This window comes from Anomalospiza imberbis, chromosome 21 (genome assembly GCF_031753505.1).
Source record: "Anomalospiza imberbis isolate Cuckoo-Finch-1a 21T00152 chromosome 21, ASM3175350v1, whole genome shotgun sequence".
In the NCBI taxonomy this organism is placed as follows: domain Eukaryota; kingdom Metazoa; phylum Chordata; class Aves; order Passeriformes; family Viduidae; genus Anomalospiza; species Anomalospiza imberbis.
This window is the reverse complement of record NC_089701.1, coordinates 9,522,837-9,537,253: the sequence shown is the minus strand read 5'-3', so window position 1 is coordinate 9,537,253 and position 14,417 is coordinate 9,522,837. Positions and strand designations below refer to the sequence as shown.

At 49.1% G+C, this 14,417-nt stretch overlaps 1 protein-coding gene and 1 long non-coding RNA gene across 2 annotated transcripts in view; one reads left to right on the top strand and one right to left on the bottom strand.

Moving 5' to 3' along the window:
- LOC137486353 (uncharacterized) overlaps positions 1–14,417 on the bottom strand; it is a 417,767-nt gene that overhangs the window by 133,314 nt on the left and 270,036 nt on the right. The gene's annotated exons all lie outside the window — the stretch shown is intronic.
- NELFB (negative elongation factor complex member B) lies at positions 567–11,859 on the top strand. The gene is made up of 13 exons (XM_068211506.1): positions 567–774; positions 919–1,082; positions 1,267–1,366; positions 2,582–2,812; positions 3,748–3,933; positions 4,930–5,042; positions 5,860–5,962; positions 6,886–6,981; positions 8,226–8,368; positions 9,252–9,358; positions 10,229–10,370; positions 11,106–11,214; positions 11,442–11,859. Exons 1-13 carry the CDS (start codon positions 673–675, stop codon positions 11,577–11,579), a joined length of 1,734 nt encoding a protein of 577 aa, XP_068067607.1. The 5' UTR covers positions 567–672; the 3' UTR covers positions 11,580–11,859.

The window sequence follows — 14,417 nt, the reverse complement described above, 5'->3', positions numbered from 1 at the left end:
TACTGTATGAGTATCTAAAGGGTGGTGTCAGAGCATGGAGCAGACTCTGCTGGTGCCCTGCAGCGGACAAGAGGCAGCCGCTGACACCCAGGAAGTTCCACCTGAACATGGGGAAGGATTTCTTTTCTGTGTGGGTGACCAAGCACAGAGCAGGCAGCCCAGAGAGGGACTGGAGTCTCCCTCACTGGAGATATTCCAGAACCGTCTGGACACAATCCTGTGCCGTGTGCTCCGGGATGACCCTGCTCGGGATGACCCTGCTTGGAGAGGAAGGTGGGACCAGATGACCCTCTGTGGCCCCTTCCAACCCGAACCATTCTGTCATTCCGTGATTCCATGTGCCTCGCAGCGCTGTCCAAAGGCTCCTTGAGCCCCATCCGCCCCGCCTGGCGCTCAGCCGAGCCGCACCGAGCTCCTCGGGCCGCGGTGGCCGCGGGGAGCCCGGGGACAGCCGGGGCAGCCGCCGCGGAACCTTGGTGCGGCGGAACCTTGGTGCTGCGGCGCGGGGGCCGCGCGCGGCGGGGGCGGGTCGGGGCGGACCGCGCGGAGCCGGGGCGGGAGCTGAGGCGGGACCGGGACCGGGAGCGGGAGCGGGACCGGGAGTGGGAGTGGGAGCGGGACCGGGACCGGGACTGGGACCGGGAGCGGCCCCGCGGACCCGGCCAGGCCGACATGTACGCGGGGCTGCAGGAGCTGGGAGTGGCCAACGGCGAGGATCTCAAGGAGACCCTCACGAACTGCACGGAGCCGCTGAAGGCCATCGAGCAGTTCCAGGTGCGTTGGGCGCCGCGGAGGTGCCGTGTGGGGCCGGGCGGTGCGGGACAGGGAGCACGGGACGGCCCCCAGTGCTGTCTGGGTTTCTCCTGGCTTTGTTATCCCGAGTGCCGTTGTCAGTTCCCTCCGCGGGTTGTGTTGCAGACGGAGAACGGGGTGCTGCTGCCCTCGCTGCAGTATGCCCTGCCCTTCCTGGACCTGCACGGCACCCCCCGGCTCGAGTTCCACCAGTCCGTGTTCGATGAGCTGCGGGAGAAGCTGCTGGAGAGAGTCTCTGCCATCGCTTTGGAGGGGAAGGTCGAGGAGAGGTTTGTCAGCAGTCTCCTTGGTTCCTTGGAGTGAGCTGGGTGATGTGTGCGAAAATGCAGTGGCTGGGTGACTTCTCTAAAGGAGAGTTGGGTTCCTCAGGGTCAGTTCCAGTGGCTTTGAGGTGGCCGTTTTGTTCCTTTACTGCTGCATGGTACCTAGTCTCGTGTTTTTCCACTATTTCAGATACAAGAAACTGGAAGATCTCCTAGAGAAGAGCTTTTCCCTGGTCAAGATGCCCTCGATACAGCCCGTGGTCATGTGTGTCATGAAGCACTTGCCCAAGGTGGGACCACTGCACTGGTTGGCCTGGTGTGACGTGGTTTGTCACTGGTGTGACATCTCTGGTGTGCCTCTGGCAGGTGGGCTCTGCTCCTTCTGCACCTTCTTCAAGTGTGTTGTTCAGTGTCAGGGACTGACTGAAGGTTCAGTACATTCTTGTATCTGCTGATAGCTCAGTGGACTAATTCAAAAAGCATTTCACATTTTCGTAATCAGACAAGACTATTTCCCTATTTTCTTCAATCTATGCAGCTTCCTAAAAAGTCAAGTTTGCTGATAGGTGAATTTTTCCACAGCTGTTTTGCTGTGACAAGTGGAAGGTAAGACTTGAAGAGTGCAATTAAAAGTAGGCAGGAGGGAGAATCAGATCTGCAAAACAAAAATCTCTAGGAGTGTCCTTACTAAAAGCATCATGTTGCACTCAAGGTAATGGACTCAAAACACTGCTGGAACTTCAGTAAATTACTGAGTTTGGAAACATCACCTCAAATCTCAGCACTGGAGATTTAAAGTAGACCTTTTTTCTTCTTTGAAAGAATCGAGGGTGTGTGATTTGGTTGTTGAAGAAGTCTCTTAGGGCTGGTCTGCTGATACACCAGGTGAATGCCCAGACTGCCTGAGATGGGGATCAGGGCATGGAGAGGATTGTCCTGCTCTGCTCTGTGCTGGGACAGCCTCATCTTGAGTCCTGGGGCTGTTTGGGCACAAGATGAAAAAACATCTAGAGCTGTTGGAAAATGTTAAAAGGAGGGGGAAGGGTCTGGGTTGGCCCGTGAGGAGCAGCTGAGGGCATTGGGATTGTTCAGCTGGAGCAGGCTGAGGGCAGAGCTCCCCGGGGGCTGCAGCTCCTCCCGAGGGGCAGCTCCCATCTCTGCTCTGGGACAGGGACAGGAGCCAGGGAACGGCTGGAGCTGGGCCAGGGCAGGTCAGGCTGGAGAGCAGGAAAGGTTCTTCCCCCAGAGGGTGCTGGCACTGCCCAGGCTCCCCAGGGAATGGGCACGGCCCCGAGGCTGCCAGAGCTCCAGGAGCGTTGGGCCAGCGCTGCCAGGGATGCCCAGGGTGGGGTTGGTGGGGGTCTGGGCAGGGCCAGGAGCTGGGCTGGGTGATCCTGGTGGGTCCATTCCAGCTCAGGAGGTTCTGTGATTCCATGATTTAGATGGTTACATGGACAGGCAGGGAGGTGAGGTGCTGCTCACTGTAACTGCTCTGTGGATTGCAGGTCCCTGAGAAGAAGCTGAAGCTGGTGATGGCTGATAAGGACCTGTACAAGGCCTGTGCTGTGGAGGTGAAGAGGCAGATCTGGCAGGACAACCAGGCTCTCTTTGGGGATGAGGTGTCACCCTTGCTGAAGCAATACATCCTGGAGAAGGAGAACATTCTCTTCAGCAATGACATTTCCTTCTTGCAAAATTTCTTCAGTCCATCTCCTAAAACGAGACGCCAAGGAGAGGTAAGGACAAGGAAGCCCTCTCAATGTGCTGGTGAGGGGAATTTATCAGCTTTCAGTCAACCATCACATAACCTGGGCTGTTTTCTTCTGCCCACCTTCACTGCTGAAGTTGTTTAGCTGAACAAACTCTTTGCAAGAAACACCAGGCCATTTTCTCCTACACATCTTGATGAAAGCAGCGGGAATTATTTTAGTTGTTGTGTAATAAATGATCAATGTTCTAAGCTGTTTATGCACTTCAAAAAAGGAAAGGGCAGATTTTTTTTCTCTGTTGGTCAGTCTAGTTTTAATACACTTTAGCTGTTCTGAAGGCTGAACATCTCTTATCACATCAATTTGAGTATGCTGATATATTAAATTGGCTTTCTTGGGACCTTTTTTAGTAGATGTAGCTCAACTGAAGTTGCTTCTTTAAAAAAAAAAGTATGTAGAAAGTTGTAGTGAATTGGCATCTGGAAAAGTTGAATTAAATTAAGGCAGTATAAAGCTTTAATTTCAGAGAGGGCAGCACATCTGTTACATGAGGGGTTGTTTTTGGCCTGTTTTGCTTTCAGAATCATTTGCTGTAAGTGCCCTGGTGCAATTTACTCCAGGTTTGCACTGCAGAGTTGTGCTTTAACCCCAGCTGGACACTCAGCACCACACCTCCACTTGGTCACTCCCCTTGAGGGGATGTAGGGAGAATCAGAAGGGTAGAAGAAAGAAACTAGTGGGCTGGGACAAATCCAGGTTATGGCTGTTGAAAATTTAGTGAACCTCTCTTGAACAAATGCTCTTGGAAATCCTGGGGTAAACAGTTCCTTTTCAGGACCTCATGTCCCTGCAGACGCTTCAGTCTTGGTGAATCAGGTAACATAATTAATTTACATTTGTGTGGGTGTGTAGAGTGAGAGCATCTCTTGGTGCTGAGCCCACATGTTCCCCTCTGAGCTCAGGTGGTGCAGAAGCTGACGCAGATGATCGGGAAGAACGTGAAGCTCTACGACATGGTGCTGCAGTTCCTCAGGACCTTGTTCCTGCGCACCAGGAACGTCCATTACTGCACGCTGAGGGCAGAGCTCCTGATGTCACTGCACGACCTGGAGATCAGTGACATCTGCACTGTTGATCCCTGTCACAAGGTACCAATCATATGGGACAGATGGGCGTACTTAGGGACAATTTTCTGCAGAAAGCCCAGAGAAGATGAGTCCTTTCTGTAAAGAGAGTTCAGACCTTAAACCTAAATGTCATCTTACATTCCTTGGACCTTTGGGTGAAAACTCCATCTTGGTTAAACAGCAGTTTGCTTTCATCTCATAACCCATGAATCATTCAAGTTTAGGGTACTTCGGCAGTGTTAAAAGCGATGTCTAATCTGACATCTATGTAGATGCTGCAGAAATAATAAAAAATATTAGCTGGCCCCAGGTTCTTGCTCCAGGCTTCCCTCCCAGTTTCAGATATGCTCCATCTGTCAGTAAACTCTGTGTGTAACAGTAAATACTTTGGATATTGAATTATAAGAAAACATGAAACTATTCAAATATTAGGAAGTAACAGATGTGGCAATATCACAGCAGGATCTTGTTACTGGCCCCTTGTTCATGGTAGCATCACTCTGACCTAGAACAAGGCCTTTTCTCTGAAGTAGTTTTTAGGTTTGACATGTATTCTGCTTAAAAATAGTTCAGTAATACAGCTCTAAAGCAGGAACACCTCCACTGTCAATATTCCTTTATTTAGAGAGTGGGAGTTCTATTGCAATGGCCAAAATAAACCACATTTTTATTTCTAGGTGATGCTGCTTCTTTCTCAGTCTCCTACTTGTATAAATCCACAGGTGTGCAGGACAGTGGTGGATTTAATAAATGCATGCTCCTTAATTGCCAGGCAATGCCTTCCCTGGAAGTGGAGAAAGTGACCCCAGGTTAACTTCCCTGGGCATTCCTAACCTCCTTTTGGAATGTTGGCCTTTCTGACCTCTGTTGTTCACCAGTGTGGTACTATGCCTAGGTGCGTTAATGAAGCACCTCAATTGCAGATATTTTGAGGTCATTCTGAGCCTGTTTTCTCTGACATCATGTGTTTTATTGCTGGTTTCATGAGTTCATAAAGCTCCCTCCATCTGATGACAGTTCACCTGGTGCCTTGACGCCTGCATTCGGGAGAAGTTCGTGGACAACAAGAGAGCTCGGGAATTGCAAGGATTCCTGGATGGGGTGAAGAAAGGACAAGAACAAGTGTTGGGGTAAGGCACTTGGGCTGTTTATTGGGAAACTGAAAATGGCTTCCTAGCACTCACAACACCTGACAGGTGCTGTAGGAGTTAATTCTTCCCTAAAGCCAGCAAACCTCCAGCAGCCCCTCTGTGCAGTCACATCCCAAACATCCCTCAGTGTACTGGGGCACAGCCAAGCACCTCCTCGTGGCAGAGCTTGCACTGCTTCACTTGCCACTCTTGAGTCTCCCCTGGGGCCTCATAACAAAATTCAGGAGCCTTTCTTAAGGAGTCAGAATAACTTAGGATGAATGTTTGTCTGCCTTTAAATCCAGAGAAAATGGGCTGGTGATGTTTGTCAGTTAAAGTGCTTCATTAGCTTCAAATGACAACCCTGCTCTGATCTGGTACACTTATATTTCTGGAAGGTTGCCCTCACAGTATTTTATTTAGCTGGTACTTTCAGATTTTGTCCATTGATATTTTAAACTATTTAAGAATTCACTTTTACTTGTTGTTTTTCAAAAGCCTCTGAGACCTTTCAGTCCTCAGCACTCTGGAGATGGTCAAAACCTGCCAGCTTGAAGAGCTGGGGCCACCAGAGCCTGACTGCCTGTGGGCTGTCTCCCAGTAGACCTTCAACTGGCTGTGGGAGATTTTGTGCTTGATCTCAGTGCAGAAGACTTTCAGCAATTGTTATTTGTGTTCTTTCACATCAAAACCACCATGAATGTTATTTCTTTACAAGGCAGGACAAGATTCGTCAGGTGCACACAGCTGGGTTTGGACCTGTACAATAGGGTTGTTGGTTATGTATGACAAGTGTTTGGTTTTTACTTCTTCTCAGGGACTTATCAATGATCCTGTGTGATCCCTTTGCCATTAACACCTTAGCCTTGAGCACCATAAGGCACCTGCAAGACCTGGTTGGCCAGGACACCTTACCCAGGGTAAGCATTGCAGCTTGTGTAGCTAACTTGAATTGTGCTCTAGGCTGACTGACAGCCATCAGGGAAGGACTGGCACCATCCAAGTCTCATTAAGTTCCCAAATGTGGCAGTTGGAACAAGGGAAACATGATTCCTGTCCATTTGCAGCACCTGCTGCAGAGCTCTGCAGGAGCTCTTTGGACATGGTGGGCATTTTGGAACTCTGCAAACTTTGCATGGCTCATTCTGCCTGGCAGCTGTGCAAATACAGAATAATCTGTAGAATCTGTGCCTCCCTGCTTTGTCCCTCCATCAGTTTGTCTGACAGCAGCACCTTTCTCCTGCCACGGTGAATGCCATGAGTTTGCTCGCACAGTTCTGGTCCGGTGGCTGAGATAAAACTCCGTTCCTGCAGGTGGAGTCTGCAGGAGGTGCTGAAGGGTTGAAGAAGGGCACCCTGACAGGTGTCTGAACAATGGGAGCCACTTGCTGTTTTATCCCTGAGTTGTTAAATGTTCTTGTTGCATGGAGCAACTTCCTTGTGACAGTTTAAGACTGAAAGTCGTTTGGGTTTCAGGACACAAACAATCCATTCTTACACACCCTTTCTCCACCTTTCTTCTGCTGAGATGACTTGGTTTGTCCTCTCACACATTATATTCTAGTGCACTAATTGGGCTGGACACATTTTAAAAAGATGTGCTCAGGTGGCTGCAGACTTCCTGGTGCATTATAAATTTACAAACCCCCACAAACCCTGAGGTGTGGCAGTTATTTGATGCCCATTTGAGGATCAGTTTTCAATTAACTTGAACTGAGTGCCTTTAGCAGTCTTGGACAAAACTGCTAATCCAGAGCAGCTTTGAATATAAACCACTTCTTCCAAAGAAATATCTCATGTGAATATCAAAATAGCTGTTTTCCTTCTCCCCTTAAAATTGGAGGAAAGCCCGGATCTGCTGCTGCTCCTTAGGATGCTGTCTTTGGGACAGGGGGCCTGGGACATGATTGACAGCCAAGTCTTCAAGGAACCAAAAATGGTGAGCCCTTTTGATGTTAAGAATTTAACACAATTAATCAAATTTAGACTTGTTTATTATTTTATTGCATTCCTGATTAAACATTTGTTCTCCAAATGTCTCATCAGAGCTTTCTTGGGGGAAAAACAGTGGTCACAGAGCAGCTGTTCTGGACATGCTGTGAACTTCCATTACCCACCTTTTTATTTCCATGGGTGCCTGGTCTTTACTCTTCTAAAATCAGCCTGTACCTCTGTTAAATGCTCCACTGGTTGCTCATTGCTCTCTCATTTTTCCTGGAGTCTTGCACACAACTAATGGGCTTGTAGAACACCTCTTGCATGAGGAAAGCAGGATTTCCAGGACTGGTCTCAAACTCTGGTAGCAGTTCAGAAGTTTTTCATTGACAAGAAAAAGGTTTTTTCCCCTCCCGGCTCTCTGTTACAGCAGTTTAGTGTAGTGCCACATTAAACTGTAATCTTTCCATGCTTTGGAAATCCTTTCCCAGTGTTACAGGAATCCCTGGTGTAGTTCAGCTGAGGGCAGGAGGGCCAACTCTGGTGTTGCACAGCAGGGCTGTTCCTCAGGAGGAATTTGCTGTTTCTGTTCTGATCTATAAAGCAGTAAATGTTTTATAAACACCTAGGGGCACATTTGGAGTCTCCAAAATGCATCCATCTCCTGGCTGCTAGGATGTTTAAATTCACCCAGGGAAGGTGTGCATAACACTGGGACTGTAGCAGTAAGAGTGACCAGTAATTCTGAAGGTAGTGCTATGATTTGTGCTCTCTCATGAACCTATAAGGGAAAATGCTCAGTTTCTTTCCAAAGGGAGTCTCTGAATCAGTCTTTAAAATCTGATTTATTTGTGGTTGTGTTACCACAAATAAGCCTGGGCCATGCTGGGAGTCAGTGATTGTTGATATCAGCAGTTTGATGTCATCCTGAACACATGCCATGCCTGCAGCAGTGCTGGGAAGGGCCTCTCAGAAGAAATGCTACACAATTGTCCAGAGAAAGGGTTTGAGCAGCAGTGTTTCTGTAGTGAGATGAAGCAGAGTTTTCCTAATTACCATGGAACGTGTGGAAGTGAATTATTCAGGAATTCACACTGGAACTGGATGTCTGTAAGCTGGTTTTCCTCAGTGTAGGATGAGGCTCCTCACACTGCCTTGCTGTTGTCACAGCACTTGAGGACGATCAGGTGGCAAGAAGTGACTGATGATGGCTTTGTTCTCTTCCCTCTGTCCTTCCCTCCCTCCAAGGAAGCTGAGCTGATCACCAGGTTCCTGCCCCTGCTGATGTCCTTTGTGGTGGATGACCACACCTTCACTGTGGATCAGAAGCTGCCCTCGGAGGAGAAGGGACCAATCCCCTACCCCAGCACCATTCCCGAGGCTTTCACCAAGTAGGTGCCTGGCCCCACCCGCTGCAGGCTCTGGCACCAAAGCAGCAAGGAGCCAGCCAGACCTGGCAGGGGAAAACTGCCTGTGGTAAAGGCAAGGCTTCCTGGGATAAGATTCAGTGCTAATTAATCAAGTTTGAACTTTCCTTTTAACAAAACAGGTTTCCCTTGTGCTCCCTCAAATAAAATGTATCTACATAAAGTAATATTTCCTATTCTCTCATTCTCTCATTGAATCTGAGAGTATTTGGTGTTTCTGTTCAGCTTCCCAGGCAGTGAATGCTGAGTTTTGGGTGATACTTAGGTGCAGCTGGATGAGTGCCCATGTTGAAGAGCACTATTGTAAATCATAAAGTTGGCATTTTTGACACCCACACTCTCTCTGTTCATAACCTGTCACTCCAAGGACATCAGAAAGATAATTGAAGCCTCTATGTGCTCTGCTGTGTTCAGATTTTCCACTGATTTCTAGCACAATCTTGTCTGTGTGCCAGAATCTGGGATATTGGGTCCTGGTAGCTGTGCTCTCCTCTATCACAGTGTTGATCTTTGACTTTTGGGAGACTAAAACATTACTGATTTTTGTATAATTTTTGAGTATTTGGGCTTCTTCTAAAGCCCATTTTGAACAGCACTTTTATCATGAATACATTATAAATGTTGACAGTTGAATCCAGCTGTTGGCTGAAGGTTCAGTTTTTCTGGAGTGTGGTAGTGAACATAGGGATGATCCATCTGCTCACTCACTGAATAACTGCTCTTCAGTGGGTTTGAGGTTAGCCACTGCTGTACTTGCTTGATAACTATCTCAAAAGTACTTAAAACCTCTTAAAATTTAAAAAAAAATAGCTTTATTGATAAATAAACTTTGCTTGTGCCATAACAGGTTCCTGCAGGAGAACAGAATAGCTTGTGAGATTGGGCTGTATTACATCCTTCACATCACCAAACAGAGGAACAAGAATGCTTTTCTGAGGCTGCTGCCAGCACTTGGTAAGTTTTTGTCTCATCTTCTGTTCTATGGCTGTTTGCCTTGTACTGGACACCCAGGAAGCCACTAGACCTGGAGTGCCAGGGATGTCAGAGCCAGGGATGTAATGGCTCTTCTGGTGACTTAGTTGTGAGTCCTTGCAGGAGTGTTTGGGTTCTGCAATTTTGTGCTGATGTGAGAGTTTAGGGACAGTGGCTGAGGGCAGTGGTTCCTTACATCAAGGCCTCCATTAACAATGAGATCAGTTGAGAACCATTTGGAATTAATCTGAAGGGTAACAGAGCAGGTGCCCCAATTCTGCTGCTGCCCACAGTGATTGCAGGTGGCCAGAAGTTGCTGGGACTTGGCTTTGCTTGGTGGAAAAACTGGTAACAAAATAGGACTGAACACAACCATATTTTTTTTACCAGTATTATCTTGTTCACTGACTCCTCTGGGATGAGTTGCAGGAGAGCTCTGGAGCAATCTGCTCCTAATCTTTTGTGTCTGAAAGATCAAAGGCATCTGCCTGGGCTGCCTGTTACCAAAGGAAATGAGAAAAAAATGACTGAAAGGAAGTAGGCTTAGATGAGGTACTGGGAAGAAATCCTTTCCTGTGAGAGAGGGGAGGCCCTGGCACAGGGTGCCCAGAGCAGCTGTGGCTGCCCCTGGATCCCTGGCAGTGCCCAAGGCCAGGCTGGACAGGGCTGGGAGTGACCTGGGACAGTGGAAGGTGTCCCTGCCATGGCAGGGGGTAGCACTAGATGAGTTTTAAAGTCCTTTCCAACCCAAACCATTCTATGATGAAACCTCACTGCAGGGTTTTCAGCAGGAACAGAAGCTGTGTGGACAGGTTCTGGCACATCTGTCTCTTTCCTTTCCATATTTTGCAGTTGAGACATTCAGTGACTTGGCCTTCAGTGACATTTTCCTGCACCTGCTCACTGGTAACCTCACCCTGCTCAGTGATGAGTTTGCACTCGAGGAGTTCTGCACCAGTCTCTTTGATGGCTTCTTCCTCACTGCCTGCTCCAGGTAAAGCAGATTTTTCTCACTGGAAAGAGGGAGTTTTCAGAATGCCTGGCAGAGTTTTACTGCTTTGAACAATAGTTTAGTAGTTCAACAAATTCTTCACAAGCAGTGGAAATACAAACCTGATGCTGTTTTCCTTTAAGGGGAGATCTATATTTTGGGATGAAGTCTTTATCAGCAAAATGGTTATGTCTTGTCTATGAATTATTATTTAAACTGCTATTCATAATTCCTAAGGTGGAGTTGCAAAGGAGAATATCCTTCAGGTTTTGCAGGAGCTCTGGCCTATGTAGAGTTAACTTCAGCTCTTTGCAGTATCAGCAGTGTGCAAAAATCTGTTGTTACCTCTGGTCAGTCACTCTGGTTTAGCTGGTGGCCTGCAGACAAGTTCAGCCTCCAGAAAGCTTCCCTGCAAGTGGCTGAAATTACTGCTGGAGCATAGCAGCATGTGCTGCTACCTCCTCCACACACTGTGCTTAAAATCTCCCCTTTCCTTCTCATGGTTGTGCAGGTAATCCCCTCCTGTTGAACAATTCCTTGAATCCTTGAAGGTCTAAGGCAGTGTTAGTGCTTACACTAAGTTAGCCCCTTCCAGAAGCTCCAGTTCTCAGGGGTTTTGGAAATTTTTAACAAAGTCTGTGGTGGGGTGAATTATTCTGGTGCTGTTGCTGTGGCTTCCCTATTCTCAAGATGGTGTTTTTTTGTCTTGGTTACTGTGCTTTCAAATGGCTCTTCCAGGAAGGAGAATGTGCACAGACATGTGCTCAGGCTGCTGCTGCATCTGCATCACAAAGTGGCCCCAGCCAAACTGGAGTCTCTCCAGAAAGCTTTGGAGCCCAGCAAGCAGGTAGGAAGGGAAGCAGGGGAAAGGGAATACTGATTGCAAATGAAAGCAGCTGCCTTTCCAGGCGTTGTTTAATGGAACACGAGCTCTGCTTTCCAAGTGTACCAAGCTGTGGCCTAATTACCTTGTGGCTTCCTCCTCTGTTGGTTTGTGTTAAGCACACAGAGTGATGGCACACTTGGTGTTTTGGCTGGAATGGAGTGTGACTGTCCTGTTTCCCTGTCCTGCAGAGTGGGGAAGCTGTCAAGGAGCTTTACAACCAACTCAGTGAGAAACTGGAGCTCCGCAAGCCCAGCCCAGCTGAAGTGACTGAGACTCCCTCCATGGAGCTGCCCCTGCCCACCGTGCCCACTCCAGCCTCACGCTGAGCTGTGGCTGCAGGGCACGACTGAGGGGAGAGGAGCTGAGCCTGTGCTGCCTGCTGAGTGTTTCTGACCATGAGGTGGAAACAAAAACAAAACCTCTGAAGCTTCTTCAGGAAACGCTGCAGTTCACCCAACTCACTGGCTCTGGCTGGTTAGAAAACTGTATGCAATGCATTGCAAGGTTTACTTTTCTTAAAGATAGCTGAGTGTCTTCTTGTAGATCCACTTAAAATCTGACTGTACATTTAAAAAAAAAGGAAGAAAATGCATATTTTTAAGCTTAGCATCCTGTGCTTTTAAACTCTGCTCAGTGACTGTGGAGCCCTGGTATGGCTGAGCAGGTGGTGTGGGCTCTTGAGGCTGATCATGGCTTCCTTTGGCCTTGGTCTGCCCCTCGGGGTCTCTGGACAAGATGAGGAGGAAGAGTCAGAGGAGATGAGGTCCACTGAAGCCAGTTCCTGTTTGAGGTTCCAGCTCTTGTGGCACATGGTAAGATATGCTCCACTATCAGAGGTGTCCAGTGCTGTCACCAACCCAAGCAGCAGTCAGCAGCCTCTTCTCAAGTGGGCTTTCACAAAGAGAGCCAGAGATTGAACCAGTCTCTCCCCTTTCCTCCCACCTTTCTCCAGAGGAGTAGCTCAAAGTGAGTCCTGGAGCCAGTTACAAGGAGCAAGACTGTGAAGTTCCTCAGTGACAGTAGGGGTTGAGTGTAGGTGGAGTGAGATTCAGTTGGTGAAAAAATAGAATTGTAGAAATTTCCTGGGTTGGAAGGGACTTTCAGATCATCCAGTCCCAGCCCCTGCCATGTGCAGGGACACCTTCCACTGTTCCAGGCTCCAAGCCCTGCCCCACCTGGCCTTGGGCACTGCCAGGGATCCAGGGGCAGCCACAGCTGCTCTGGGCACCCTGTGCCAGGGCCTGCCCACCCTGCCAGGGAACAATTCCTTCCCAATATCCCATCCATCCCTGCCCTCTGGCACTGGGAGCCATTCCCTGTGTCCTCTCACTCCAGGTCCCTGTAAAGAGTCTCTCCATCTTCCTTGAGGGCTCCCTTCAGGCACTGGAAACGTTGCATTTGGGTTACCCAGAGCTTCTCTTCTCCAGGCTGGCAGGCCTCTTCTTCATGGCTCACTTGTGTCACTGTTTCTGTTCCACTTCTGCTTTTGCTTCTGCCTCAGCTGGAGTGTGCGGGGACCTGTTCAGTACCCAGCCAGCCTCTGAGGAAAGAGCCTTGTCCTGATAACCAACCTAAACCTCCTTCCTTTTTTCCCCCCATCAGCTCTTGTTTCCTGGGACTTGAGCACTGAGTGCTAAGTCATGCTCGGGAGACTCTTCTGTTTCCTAAAGCTGTGTCCAAAAAAACCAAACAAACACGGTAGTTAACTAGGGGGGTGGAACTCCCTCCTCAGTGCAGTTCCCTCCCCTTCTGTGTGGTTTTCTTCCTCCTGAGCTCAGAAATGCCGTGTGAGGGCAGTGACCCCCCTCCCTTCACCACCTTGGTGCTTTATTTCTCCTTTGTGATACCCTGTGGGGGAACAGGAAAGGTGGGAGATGTTTGTGTTTGACACAGGTGCACTGTTCTGTATCCCACATTTCCTGTGTTCCTCTTGTTTCCACTGCAGCTTCCGGGGTCACGGTTGCCTTTGGGAGCCTCTCAGCAGTTCTGATCCTGGATTTGTTGGGAACGGGACCTGGGTGTAACAATTGGGTCTTTCCCGCAGAGTTTTGGTTTCAAACTGTTTAAACTGTCCTGGTAACTTAGACAAAATCACATCCCACACTGCTGCCAAACCTGGGCCATGAACTGCTCAGGCTCATGCTCTGCTCAGACTTTGAGGTTGTTTTAGGATTGTTTTGGGGATTCTCTTGGTCACTTGAGGTTCCCCATATCCCAAGGCTAACGTGCTCTCCAGCAGCAGGAATTTGTAATCCAGGATGACTATTTTTTTGCTGCTTGGTACAGAGGCCTGTACCTGCAGAACTGTCACACACAATGGGGATTTTTCCCAGTTTTTCACATCCATGAAGAAACTGAATCCCAGAATATGAACTGACCATTCCCTGTGCTGGTGGCAAGTTTGGCTGAGAAGGGGAGAGCTGGACAACTGGGAGGGAGTGGCTGCCAGTCCATGCTCTCCTGGCCTGGTGCTGCTCAAAAGTGGGAGAAGAGAGACAATTTCCAGAAAACAATTTTAGTAGTGAACATTTCCTTCTGCATCCATGTTTTGGTAGTGAAAATCTGCTTCCATGTTTTCAGATGAGAAAGGTTTCACTCCTGTGCCAGGAATTACACAGAACCCTGTCGTGCAGGTAAACCCTGCATGGCAGGAGCTGGGCTGGCTGCAGTGGGCTGCAGGGTCTGGGATTCCAGGGATCCAGGAGTATGGGCTGCAGGGTCTGGGATTCCAGGGATCCAGGAGTATGGGCTGCAGGGTCTGGGATTCCAGGGATCCAGGAGTATGGGCTGCAGGGTCTGGGATTCCAGGGATCCAGGAGTATGGGCTGCAGGGTGCTGGATTCCAGGGATCCAGGAGTATGGGCTGCAGGGTCTGGGATTCCAGGGATCTGGGCCGCCAGGGATGTGGGGTGCAGGGTGCTGGATGTGCAGGGTCTGGAATTCCAAGGAGAGAGGGTATGGGGTGCAGGGTGCTTGATGAGCAGGGCCTAGGATTCCAGGGATACAGGGATCTGGGGTGCCAGGTGCTGGATGTGCAGGGTCTGGGATTCCAGGGATCTGAGAGTGTGGGGTCTGGGCTGCCAGGGATCTGGGGTGCAGGGTGCTGCATGTGCACAGTGCTGGGGTGCAGGACAGTGGCTTTTCCCTGTGCCAAGGCCAGGATA

Coding starts and splice junctions, on each gene's coding strand:
- NELFB (XM_068211506.1), top strand. CDS start 673: ATGTACGCGGGGCTGCAGGAGCTGGGAGTGGCCAACGGCGAGGATCTC. Junction 2,813..3,747: donor AAACGAGACGCCAAGGAGAG/GTAAGGACAAGG, acceptor CTCTGAGCTCAG/GTGGTGCAGAAGCTGACGCA. Junction 11,215..11,441: donor CTTTGGAGCCCAGCAAGCAG/GTAGGAAGGGAA, acceptor CCTGTCCTGCAG/AGTGGGGAAGCTGTCAAGGA.